Source organism: Monodelphis domestica, chromosome 7 (assembly GCF_027887165.1).
Source record: "Monodelphis domestica isolate mMonDom1 chromosome 7, mMonDom1.pri, whole genome shotgun sequence".
Taxonomy (NCBI): Eukaryota; Metazoa; Chordata; class Mammalia; order Didelphimorphia; family Didelphidae; genus Monodelphis; species Monodelphis domestica.
In genome coordinates, this window is record NC_077233.1 from 91156179 (window position 1) to 91168994 (window position 12816).

Below are 12816 nucleotides of genomic sequence, written 5' to 3' on the forward strand. Positions count from 1 at the left end.
GAGAAGAGTGGTATAGTGAAACTTTCTTGGAGGAAAGGAAGGGCAAGGGGGAAGGGAGGAGGGAAGGAGCAGTGAGAGAGAGAGGCCCCACACTAGGGAGAGGCAACTGTGGAGCCCCCCTTGGGAATGGAGGGGGGGAAGTGGTGGTTGGGATGCGGGGGAAGACCAGCACCAGTAGAGATGGCTGCTGAGTCTCTACCTGAATAGAGATGGGCCCAACTTCTTAAAGAGTGGTTGTCAGGGGTGATGTAACCTGGATTGCTTCTGTTGGTTTAGGTGAGTTACCTGGACTAACCTCATTGGATGGCCCTAAGAGGGGGATGTGGAACCTTGTCTCTGGGGTAGGAGGAAGTTCCCAGGGTGATGGGCCAATCATGTGGGAGGTCATTTGTCTAGGCCTGGTTGAAAAGTTCTTCCTGGTATTCTACCAGGTTTTTCTGGGACAGGTGCTGGGAGCGGGGTGACTTATAGTTTCAGTAGGGATTGGAGGAATAGTGGTTTTGGTTCCATGGTCTATCAGTAGGGATGTATGTTCAGGCTACAACATGAACTTGAAAGGATAGGAGTAAAGGGTGTCATGAAGGAATTGTACGATGAGGAGAGAAGATAGATTAGTCAGATGGTAAAGGGGAAGGATGATGTGTAGATACCTTTGTGATATCAGGGGAAATGGAGGAAGACCTCCAGTATATTGCCCAGATCCCTTGTATGGAATGTTCCTTCCTTTTATACTTTTATACTTCTTATTCTAGTGCTATCCCTGGTAACCATCAGATCTTTTCTTTCCAAGGAGCTGTACCCTTCAATTGCTGTATTCCATTCATGAGCTCTATTAAGTCTTTCTTTCATTGTCCCACTTTTTGAGAATTCATAATTTATTTCCTTGTTATTAAATGAAAATCTAAAACCCAACCTTTACTATTATCAATGATGACAAATTAATTTCTCTAGCAATTTTAGGATTACAAATCATTTTGCTTAAAACAACTCTTTGCAGGTGGTAAAAGTATTATTTGCATGTAGCAGATGAGGAAATAGAAGCCTACAGAAATTGAGTTAATTTACCCAAATAACTGGAACTCTTGAATTGAAATATTTTGATTCCCAAGTTCTGTTCACTATAACATGAAACTGCCTCTTTTATTAGGCATCCTCAGGGAAAATTGGGAGGGAAAGAATATTATTTAAAAAGAATATTTTTTATTCAATAATTTTTTTTTTGGATCCCCAGATATACTCTATGTTCTCTGGAATTTGGGCCATTTAATAGAGAAAGAGGAGGCATCTACCTTAGAAGCATTAGTAGGACAGTGGGGAGTATTTCAAACTTTTGTAACCAAGTTGCTCTAACTGAGGAGGGACTAATTTCTTTGTGACAAGAGTAGTGGGAACTTGGATAATTAATTAACTGAGGGAGTTAGGGAGAAGTATATTCATAGAAAGATACTATGAATCGGTTACATGCAGGATTTCATTTGTAACTCCTTTCCTCCAAAAAGTCATGGCACACTGTCAAATGCCTTATCTCATTAGTTTTTCCTTATCTCCCTGAAGTCAAGGTGTTAATTTTTTGTATTGGAGCAGTCATAAAGAATTTGGAACATTTGCCCAGTCTCACAATGAGCAGAAGAGCAGATTTTGTTGTATGAAAGAATGGTCATAAATTAGTAGCCCTAAGTTTAGGTGAGGCAAATCTACAAAGAAATCTGAAACCCGAGTTTCTCTCTTTTTTTTTCCATCCCAACATCCTTGGTAAGAGATTTGGAAAACTGGCAAATTCTACTTAAGGCTTATAGTCCTATTTCTCAGTCCAGCTGAATGTTCTTCCTTTGAGTTACAATTAAGATGACTTGGAATAGGCATAGGAGTTTTAAAACTAACCTCTTTTATATTAAACATGAGACCTAAGGTTAATAGTTATAGAGGAAGCATATCATATTTTAAGAGCTGTAACATCATCCTGTTAGAGGATGCCGAGAAGAACTTACAAGGGATAGAAGGAACAAGAAATAAATTTATTGTATATTGGATACAAAAGAGGCTAAAATTTCAGGGACATTTGATATATATGTCTTCTCTTCCTAACTTCATTTTAAAAGATTTTTTTATTGTCTTAAACCCCTCCCCCCACCTTTTTTTTCCACAGCAAAAATTAAGGCAAGCAGACTCGAAACATTGGCTTTCAACTCGCCAGGTTCTTCGATCATACTCTTCCCTTGTGGCCCATGTGCTACTTCCTTTGCCCTCATTGTGCGACTGGCCCCCAACGCAATGTGTGTTTGTCAAACCATGGAAGTGGGGAAGTATGGCAAGAATGCAAGTCGACCTAGAGACCGGGGAGTCCTCCTGGAGCCTTTCATCCACCAGGTGGGCGGTCACAGCAGCATGATGCGCTATGATGACCACACTGTGTGCAAGCCCCTCATTTCCCGGGAACAACGTTTCTATGAGTCCCTCCCTCCTGAAATGAAGGAGTTCACCCCTGAATACAAAGGTAAGCCCCAACCATTCGTTTTGTATTCAGTGATACCTCACTGTCCATTGGTGGGCAAGAGCTGTTTGCTTTTGTGACTTTCCATAATTAATCTTTAGATGGTATTTCCAGTTACATTCATGGGTTGTAATTGTATTTCCCTATTTCTAGAGCAACAGTAGTGGTTTTCATTCCAGAACAGCTCATTCACTTTTTCCTAATTGTACTAATAGTAAGTAAGCCTCTCATGGAAAATGTCCATTTGTGGTATTGATTTTAGCAAGATACTCAGAAGTTCTCAGGTTCTTTCTCCTAAAATGAGTTCCATTTGACCTGTAAAAATAAAAATGGGTTTAGTCTCACCCCCTCATTTTATAGATGAGAAATCTGAAGCCTAGCAAGGTTACAAGACTTGTATCAAGTCCCACAGGTAGCAAGACCTTCGACATCGCGCCCCCCCCCCCCCCCCCGATTTGCAGTGGCTTGGTGAGTAGAGGCAGACATGGTTCTGTCTGACCCATAAGCTAGAATAAGCATACACTGATGTGGCTGAAAATATAAACTGATGGCATGTTGACCTCTAGGTGGGTGCAGATTACTCAGTGTCCCATTTCTCTTATGATCCTTCCAGCATTCTGTGAGGTAAGGTGTGAGCCTAGCTACAGCCTGGCTCCACACTCTCTCCTACCTAAGATCTCAGGTTAGGTCATGGTTGTAGTGCCATATTTTTGCCTCTCTTCCAACTATAAGAGTTGGGGGTATAGGAGGATGATAGTAGAGGCTAAGGAGGGAAAGAAGTCCCAGACAATGGAAAGAGTACAGAACTGGGGCTTAGATTCTAGCTCTGCTGCTAATTCTACCTGTTTGACTATGTCACTAAACTCTCTTGGGCCTCAACTTTCCTGTCTGTAATGTGAGCAAGTGTGCCCCAGATAATGACACTCAGGGCCCCTTCTATGGCCAGATGATGACCCTGTGCTGTTCCAGTTCTTTTGGATGTCTTCTGGCTTCTTGAATGATGCTAAGGCCCCTCAGAATTAGCTCAAGTGCTTCTGACAAGCCATGGTAGTCCTGAGAAATGGAGCAAGAGCATTCAGATTTCCCAGTTGTACTACCATAGACTATTGTTCCAGGCCTAAGTTCTTACTAATTAAAGAGTTTCAGGCCTGACCTATTATTGTGTTTTTCTTCAGCTCTTCTCATTCCCCCAGTAGAAGAAAAGCAGATGCACTACTATTATTTTGACATAGAAAATACTAATTTTAAAATTACATTTAATGTCTTCCATTAAAATAAAATAAACTTTGGAGTTATTGGTGATAGAAGTTTAAGAAATGATATAACAAAACCTAAGGCAGCTAGATGATGCAGTGGATAGAGTACCTGGCCTGGAGTCAGTAAAACCTGAGCACAAGTCCAGTCTTGGACACTTAACTAGCTGAGCGGGAGAAGGAAAAGGTAAACCACTCTAATGTCTTTTCCAAGAAAACTCCAAATGGGTCATGGAGAGTTGGGGATAACTGAAATGAATAAGTAACAGAACCCGTCCTGTGTCTACATCAATCTCATAAAAACCTACTTGCCCAGAAAATTGTGCCTAAGCCAAATATTGGTGGATGTGCCTTTTCTCTTCCCTATCTACCTGAGATGAAGGGATATGTTTGATTTGAAATTTTTGAATTGGTAATGAATGGGACATTGAATCTTTCTCCATCTGCTCCTTTTGACAGACAGCCAATGTATATACATTTATGTATACAGGCATTACTCTCCAGATTTCTGGTCCTTTCTCGAATCTGATGGAGAAGTTGTAGATTCGTCTACTCCACATACTGGGGCCTTTGCTATCCTTGATTGGTGGGGATCATGGAAGTAATTGTTATGGGTGGATCTGGGAAAATTTGCCCTGGAACATGGCAGTTGAGGACATGTGAAGGTTATCTCTGCAGGCTATTTCAACTGGCTTTTTCTTCCCAACTATGGAAAAGAGTTCAGAAAAATGCTTTTTGAACATATAGAGCCAATCTATTCATAAATTAAGAAAAGGATAAGATAAAAGCTGTGTCACTGCTGTGTCCTCCTGCAACAGAATTGGTAATAGAAATTAGGGACTTTTTACATTTTGGTCCTCACTATAAAAACAACTGAAGATAGTCTCTTTTTTCTTTGAGTCAAAGAAGGCTTTAAAGAATTAATTTTGACTCCAAGACCACCCCCACCACCCTAATAAAGTGGAGTTGGATTAAATTAATTAAATGATCTCCAAAGTCATTTCCAGCCCTAAATCCAGAGACTGGAATCTTTTCTTCCTGTAGCATAAAAGAGAATTCCTGACCCAGAAGAGGTTTTAAGAAGGGATCAGCCAACTTCCAAGTGTCAGTTAGGTATCCAAGACTCATTACTTTTCATTCTTCTCTTTGAACTGGGGCTTTTTTAGTCTTAGCTCCTTTGGTAAAGATCCAGGAGACACTATGTACAGAACTTGTTAATAGAATGACTGTAATAGGCTAGCAGTTGTGAGAGATACATTAATATAGAAAGAAACCAAAGGTTTAGAAAAATACACCAAAATCATAAAGTCTTTTAGCCTATAGAAGATGCTCATGGTCCTGTGGTGGGAGAGCCCCTTAAATGAGGGAAAGAGCTGAGTCAGAAACTTGCCCAGGTGGATAACTAAGATGTTAAGTCTTAGTTTGGAAAGTATCATCTCTCTCTAAAATATTCCTTGCTATCTTTAGAAGAAAGGGAGAAAGAGAACCTCTCTCCGAATTTAGGTCTAGACTAGAAGGATAGACTTACTTATGTCCACAGTTCAAAGGCAGCCACACTTGCATGATACTTTATGGCTGAACAAGAGTAAAGAATAAATTAAAAGGGAAAAAACCAAGTTGAGAAAGGAAAGAATCAAAAAAGAGTTAAGAGCTTTTTGTGGTTTAAGCTAGACTTCAAGACGCTGTTGCATTGGGAAGGATAATACGAGACTTCCATCATGTTGGTGTTCATGGTATTTTACTATACTTCCATCAGGCCCTTCCTGCCTTCATATTGGCCTTGATGATATTTCTGTTATTTAAGGTATAAGGTACGAATTTTAGGGAGGCTGAAGTGTCAAGCAGCTCAAAAACACCCGCAGTTCGTTTCCTGAATTCTCTTGTAAATTTCCTTTAAAAGAGTAACTTGTTTCTGTCAAGGGAGATGTAGTCAAAGTCCTTATTCCTCTGTGCTGCACTAAATGCTGACTGGCAGCTCTATTGCTTTCTTTGTGCAGGAGTTGTGTCGGTCTGCTTTGAGGGGGACAGCGATGGTTACATTCACCTCGTGGCCTACCCTTATGTGGAAAGTGAGGCTCTGGAGCAGGATGACCCCCCAGAGCGGGAGCAGCCCCGACGCAAGCATTCTCGCCGAAGCCTTCACCGCTCAGGCAGCGGCAGCGAATACAAGGAGGAACGGTCAGGGTTGATCCCTGAGAGCTCAGAGAGGTAACTGGATGGGAGAGCCAGGGGGCCTGGGCCGCTGACATGGCCACCAGGAAAACGAGGGGCAGCTGTGGGCATCGTCTCTGCTGTTCCCCATATCTGACACTATAGCAATGTGCTGGAAAAATGGAGCTTGTATCAAAAAAAGATGATGCCCAGCTAATGGAGTACCATTCTTTGGAATGGAGTCCTTGGGAAATCCTGTATGTTGTGTCCTGAACGGCAGGAGAGGAAAGAGGGAGGGCTCGAAGGCCTCTTTTAGTTCTCATTACAACAGAGCTGCCCCCTGGGCGGTGGGAGCTGCCAAGTGCCCTTCATGTCTGATCTTTTATCATGAGCCAGGGCAGCCTTTAGGAAGGGATCAGTGGAAGAGCAGCTGCCAGCCAAGACGTGTGGCTGAGACCAGGCTGGGCTGATAGTGTCTGAGGTCACCTTAGGCACGTGGTTCTGTCCCCTGGACATGACTGTTGTGGCATTTCCTCTCCTAGCCAGCAGGACCCGAAGAGCCCCAAGGTGGAGCTGCACATCCACTCGGACGTCCCCTTCCAGATGCTAGATGGGAACAGTGGCCTGAGCTCAGAAAATATCAGCTACAACCCCTGGAGCCTGCGCTGCCACAAGCAGCAACTGAGTCGGATGCGATCCGAGTCCATGGAAAGGAAGCTCTACAGTATCCTCCCCAGCAGGCGGGTGGGAGGCACCATCCCTAGAAGCCAAGCTCCTTCCCCAGAAGGCTTTGAGGAGATGTGCCTAAGGACCTCTTCACTCATGGCTTCTAATGCCAGGCCATCAACCTCTCTTTCTCCCTCCAGGGTTTTTCAGCACTGTGTTTTATCTCCCTTGTTTTTGTTTTTCACTCTCCCTCACCTCCCCTGTAATCTCTGGCATATTTTTTCTGCCCTTTTACTGCTAGTGTAACAGAATTTTAAACCTAATTTTTAATGCTTTTATAAAAACAGAATTTAAAGACCCTGTCTATTCAATGCTGTAAGTTTAGCAAAGTGCTTCGAGAGGCAAGCAGTGCAAGGGCTATTTGTCCATGAGGAACCAGGTTCAGAAACATAAAAACTGGCTCCCTCGTGTCATCACTGGCACATAAACTTAGCTATCACTGACTCCCAAGGCCAGGGTTCATTTTCTTGTATTATTTATTCTTGCTTCAGTGCATAAGAGAGAGAGAATGAATTTAGCCAGGTCCACTGCTAACAAGGGAGACCAGGTCTTGGCCAATGATGAAAAGAGGAGGGAGGAAAGAGGCAAATATTCCACATCTCTTAGGGATCACTTGATTTGGATGCAAGGGGGGAATGACACAACAGCAAAGGTGTCTACAATGGTCCCAGACTTTTGGCACTAATCAGACCGGTCTTGCTTGTTGTACCACAAGGATGTGAACATCCCAGGGTTGGAAAGAGATGTGCCTGAGTGTGTCACAAGCACAAGCATTTACTGCATGTGGTGGCAGGGACAGTAGATTGGGAATGAGGATGTGGGTATGAAGCCAGGTTCCATTTCTGTGTAAGCTTGGGTAAGTCTTTCTACCCCCTACCACCACCTTCCCACCATCTTCCTCCAACCCCCACCTAATAAAAATAGGTCATTTCTAAGACTTCTTTCATCTCTAAAATTGATATAGCCATTCAATTATTACAGAATTCATCTCAAATTTTTTAAATGACCGTCAAACTATATAGAGACTTTATTATGAAAATGCCAAACAACAAGAACTTCCCCTTTTTAGCAAAATCTTAGAGACCAGAGGCATCCACTCCAGTCCAGTGGGCATTTGTTAAGCATGTATTGTGCACAGAACACTGACAAGGGCAAGGTGGTGCCAGCCTCCAAGGAAGGGATTCCCCAAGTGAGGGACATCAGAGACAGGTGGCCCCGTTGAGCCCTCCCAGCCCCACTCTTGTCCCCACCCTTGCCCTGAGGGCAGGCGCACAGTCTCCTTGACTTGAGCCTCTAGAGTTCCTCTTGCTGGAGAATGTGGTACATCACTTCAAGTTCCCCTGCGTGCTAGACCTGAAGATGGGGACCAGACAGCATGGAGATGATGCCTCTGAGGAGAAGGCCGCCCGGCAGATGAAGAAGTGCGAGCAGAGCACCTCGGCTACCCTGGGGGTCCGAGTGTGTGGAATGCAGGTACAGGCCCCAGCGTGGCCGGTGGGGCTGCTGCCAGGGATGAGCGGCAGACCCCTCGGCCCCGAGAGGGGCTGCGGTAGTGTCAGGGATCCTCTGGTGGCCTGAGTGCCAAAGGTGACGGCTCCAGGGGGGTACCTGTAAGCCACCCTCAACCCGCCCCTTCCCACTTTGGGTCCTGTGCAGGCCAGGCCTTCAGGAGTGTGACGGTCACAGAGCCATCTCTGCGAGGGAATTTCCACCACAGGGTGCTCCCTGACCGTTTCCTGCCCCATTTATGCCTGCAGAAGGTGAGCTATCCAGCCTTCGTGTTTTTACTTTGCAGCCCAAGACCTAGGTATTTGGACAGTAGCTCTTTGAGGCTCACAGGGACTATGGCTGTTGGGGTCTTCTCAAGCCTAGAGCTCAGTAAGGGGTATTTCCTGTAGCCCTCAGAACTTAGCAAGGGGAAGGAGTTGAGGGTCTCCAGGATCCTGCTCCTGTCTTGTGGTTTCTCCTGCACTAAGGAGGTTCTTCTGGTTCCCACAAATCATATGAGCCTCTAATAACAGTGGGGTGCAGCACACGGGGAATTGGGGAATAGGGTACAGACCCTTAGCCAAAGGAATAGATGTGGGCTTTTTCCTATGTGAATCGGACCTCCCGTGCTCCTTGTGGCAGACAGGCTCTAGGAAAGGCCTGCTCTGTCGACAGACCCTTCCAAAGGAAGCCATAGAAGTGACCGATGCACTGTACTGATAACTCTCTCCTGGTCTTTCAGGTTTTTCAGCTGGACACAGGGCATTATTTATGCAGAAATAAATATTATGGCCGCGGGCTCTCGATCGAAGGCTTCCGCAATGCTCTCTACCAGTATCTCCACAATGGCCTGGACCTCCGCAGAGATCTCTTTGAACCCATCTTGAGCAAACTTCGGGGTTTGAAGTCTGTGCTGGGGAGGCAGGCCTCTTATCGGTTTTACTCCAGCTCCCTCCTCATCATTTATGATGGGAAGGAGTGCAGGGCCGAGATGTTCCTAGAGCGCCGGGCAGATACATGCTCGAAGAATGTGGACTCGGGGCTCCCTGAGATGGTGCCCGACGGCACCAGCCCCAGCACCAGCCCCGAGACGTCCCCCTCTGCCACACCCAAGGTGGACGTCCGCATGATTGACTTTGCACACAGCACGTTCAAGGGGTTTCGGGATGACCCTACTGTGCACGATGGGCCCGACAAGGGCTACATGCTTGGCCTAGACAGCCTCATCACCATCATGGAGCAGATGCGAGAGGAAAACCAGTAGTGTCCTGCGCTGGGTTCTCGTGTCAGCCATTTCCCAGAGCCCTTTCCTCTCTACCCACAGGCAGGGACCACCCACTGAACTCACCACAGAGGGCAGACAAGACAGACTTTGGTTTTAAAGCGTTATATTTCTCTTTGGTGTAAAACTAAAAGAAATGATTTAGCTGTAGCCTGGAATACATATATATAAAAGTGAAGGAGAGAGGAGAAAGCAGAAGACACGCTCAGCCATTTTATTAACCACGTGGCTCTGACAGCTTTGTCCAGGCTGGCTTAGGAAGAGGATCTCTGGATGTTTTGGCCTTGCTGAGACCATCAGCTGCTCTGACCTTGTTAGTTCACAGGCTTCTGCCTGGTTTGTGGCCAAAAGGAGGCTTTAGGCGGGGGCCAGGGACCACCAGGCTTTTCAGACTCCACTTATCCTTTGATTGTCTCACTTGAAGCCTCCAACTAAGGGAGCACTTGAGAGCGGGAGCCTCACTGAAGGGCAGGCTTTTCAGTCAGGCGCTTGAGACCCCAGGCTCTTGCATGTCACTTATTCCTGAGGGGCTCTGGAGGCCACCAGACCTCCCTCCCTGGGGGGCTGGGGAGAAGGGGGGTAAGGAGGATTCTGGGCAGCAGATAGCCTTGTGGGAGGTTTCTCTGGTGCCTGTGGATCCCCAAGAAATGAGAGAGAATGTGAGTGAGTGTTTCTGTGTTTCTGCATCCTAGCAGGGATGGGGAAAGACAGCCAGCAAGACTTCTCTGGTAGCTAATCCAGGCTTCCTGAAGAGAGTCTTGGAACTACTCTCTCCCTTTCCCCCACAACCCTTTCTACCCCAGGCTATTTGCTGCTGCTGCTTCTTGCTTTTTAAACTTGAGCTGCAAGAGACTAAATGAAGTCATTTGACATGGAATGGGGAAGATACAGGTTTGTGAAGTTGGCCTGGTTGTGTGTGGAATACGAGGACTTAGCAAAGGCCAGCCTTAGCAAGGATTTGGCTTCCTCTGGCCCTCCTTGGTATCCCTGGTTGAGCCCTGACCTCATTTCCTGCCACCTAGTAGCATGCACCCAAACTCCAGCCACATGAGAAATGTTTCCTCAAGATTAGGGGAGTGAATTTTATTCCTATTCTCTCCTACCCCCCGCCCCCAGGTTATTTTGGGGCCCTAGGAGGTAGGTGGGGAGGGACCAGGGCTGCTTAGAGCCATGAGCTTCGTGGTTAGCTGAGCCTAGATGTGTGGGCTGGAGTTTGTTGGTCTGGGGCAGGGAAAGAAAGCACCTAAATCTCAAGATTCTCCAGCCTTGGCTGCCATGTTGCTTCTCTTCTTGATGCTCTTCTCCAAGGAGTCCCTGAGCCCATAAGGTGTCATGTGGCCTGCACCTCCTGCCCAGATGTGGCATGGTCAGGAGCTGCAGGACCCACAAATAAAACCACCTTAGAAAACCCAAGCTCTGAAAGTGAGCAGCTTGACCTGCAGACCCAGAGACCATGGCAATTTCTGGCTTCTTTGTTGAGCCTGTTGAATCTTGAGAAAAGGGAGGGTGTTCAGAGAGGCTGTTGAGGAGTCTCCTCCCTCCAGCTGGACCAGTTCCCAGGCTTGCCCCTAGGTACCACACTGCCCTGTGCAGTGATGCGTGGAGCTTGCTTTGTTTTCCCCGCCGAGATGCACCGCTTTGTTAATAAATCTTCTTATATTCCCTTCTCAAGTAGCTACTAATTGGGGTTCTTCCCTTGGAGTTGGGCTCTGTAGATGTTGAGGTTTTTGGAGGAAGTGGATTAAATCGTAGTAAGTCTCGAGTCCTGGTCTTCCTGTTGGTCATTGTCATAGCCGGGACGCCTAGTCCGAGGGATGCAGCTAGAGTGAAGGCAAAGAAGAGGCTTCGGGGGTGGGTGGTTTGCTCCGCTCAAAGCTTTGGACCCTTGGCCCAACCCAGGCCTCTTGCAGTGTCGTGGGAAGGGCCAGGACAGAGCATGCTGGAGGCTGTTGGCTCTGCCCGCTCTGAAGCCCAAGACTAGGATCAGCCACATGGAGACTTGAGCCAAAAGCCCAGGAGCTGCGAGCCCACCCGGGTCCCAAGAGAGTGTGAGGGGCCGCCGAGCCGCTGCCAGTCTGGACGGCAGCTTCATGAGGACAAGCTGTTCCATGCTACAGGCTCAAGAAGCATGCGTGTGCATGAGTGAGAGAGCGGTGTGTGTGATCTCCTTAACCTCATTTTCCTGTAGGGAGCTCAGCATGTAAATCGTCCTTCCCTTTGTCTATCCTGGCTGCGGTGCGGAAAGGGAGCCGAGCCGCCCCTCCCGAGACCGTGACACGGAGAGCCGCTCTTTCTCTTTAGGCCTCCGGCGCTCCATCTTCATTTGGCCCTGGAGCCTTCAGAGGTAGGCTGGCCTCTAGATCCGGGCTAGCCCTTGGCCAGAATGGACTCGGATGTTCGGATCCCCGGGCCTGGTCAACGGGGCCATCCCCCAGGGAGACGGGTGCCTTTTAGAGCAGACAAGACGGCTGTCTGGGAGAGGGCCGCGAGCCTGCTCTAGCTTTCCAGCCGGGTCGTGCCTGGCTGGAGCAATCAGTGTTTCTGGGACCTCGGGATGGGAAGAACAGGCCAGTGCGCCTCCTTAGCCAGTGTTTCTGGGCCCAGCATTCCTGGGCTGGGCCCTGCGGCCGGCCTCAGATCTAGCAGGGAGCCCTCAAAGTGTTTTAGACCACGCCCAGGCCCTCGTGGATGGGGAAGGCCAGAAACGACCGGTCATAGCCAACGATCAAGCTTGTAGAGCGTCCCAGGACGCTGCTTTGCCAAACTTCAAGAGGAAGAGGCCATAAACGTCATGAGGACGCACGCGGGGGCCTGGGCTTTGGGCGCGTGGCCGTGGCGGGCCCTTTGCCATCCGTCCCGTCCGGCGGCCTGCATCTCCTGGCCAGCCTCGGGGGAGGGGCTGTGTGATCCCAGCACTGGACCAAAGAGAGGGATGGCAAAGGAGCCCGGCGCACGGGTGCTTTTGTTCAAAATCTATAGTATTTACGTGGGGCCAATAAGCACTAGCCACTTGCAAAAAATGGAAGGCCGGGCCTTTGGAGCCTGGGACCTGGGGGGGGGGGGTGAGTTGTGAACCAAGGGGCTGGATGTCTGCCGAGCGGCCCCCCAGGAGCCCCAGAATGTTGCTTTGTCTGCCGCATGGTTTGACTTCATGGTAGAAGAGCCTCCCCGTGTGCCCCTGCTCTTCCTGGAAGGATAAGGACAATCAGCCATGTCGGCTCTGCTGCCTAAGAAGAAAACTCCTCGTCCAGCCCCCTGCGCAGTGGCATTCGGACGTGTCTTCTGGCATTTTTCTGCATATCTTTAGTTTTCCCTGGAACTCGTTTAGGGGCATGACCGTGACAGTGTCTGTGTACTCCCCCGCACTGTTCCCTCGCCTTCTGTCTCAAAGTCATGTATATAAGAATAAAGTCACTAGAAACATA

At 47.7% G+C, this 12816-nt stretch overlaps 1 protein-coding gene across 5 annotated transcripts in view; it reads left to right on the forward strand.

Annotated features, from left to right (window-relative positions):
* IP6K1 (inositol hexakisphosphate kinase 1) overlaps positions 1 to 12816 on the forward strand; it is a 79815-nt gene extending 66999 nt beyond the window's left edge. For all 5 annotated transcript variants that reach the window (XM_007499865.3, XM_056805055.1, XM_056805056.1 and 2 more), the window contains 5 exons: positions 2147 to 2494; positions 5742 to 5952; positions 6438 to 6619; positions 7919 to 8094; positions 8852 to 12816. In XM_007499865.3, the coding sequence (XP_007499927.1) occupies positions 2272 to 2494; positions 5742 to 5952; positions 6438 to 6619; positions 7919 to 8094; positions 8852 to 9373 (1314 nt within the window). In that variant the 5' untranslated portion in view covers positions 2147 to 2271 and the 3' untranslated portion in view covers positions 9374 to 12816. The remainder of the gene's footprint in view (positions 1 to 2146; positions 2495 to 5741; positions 5953 to 6437; positions 6620 to 7918; positions 8095 to 8851) is intronic.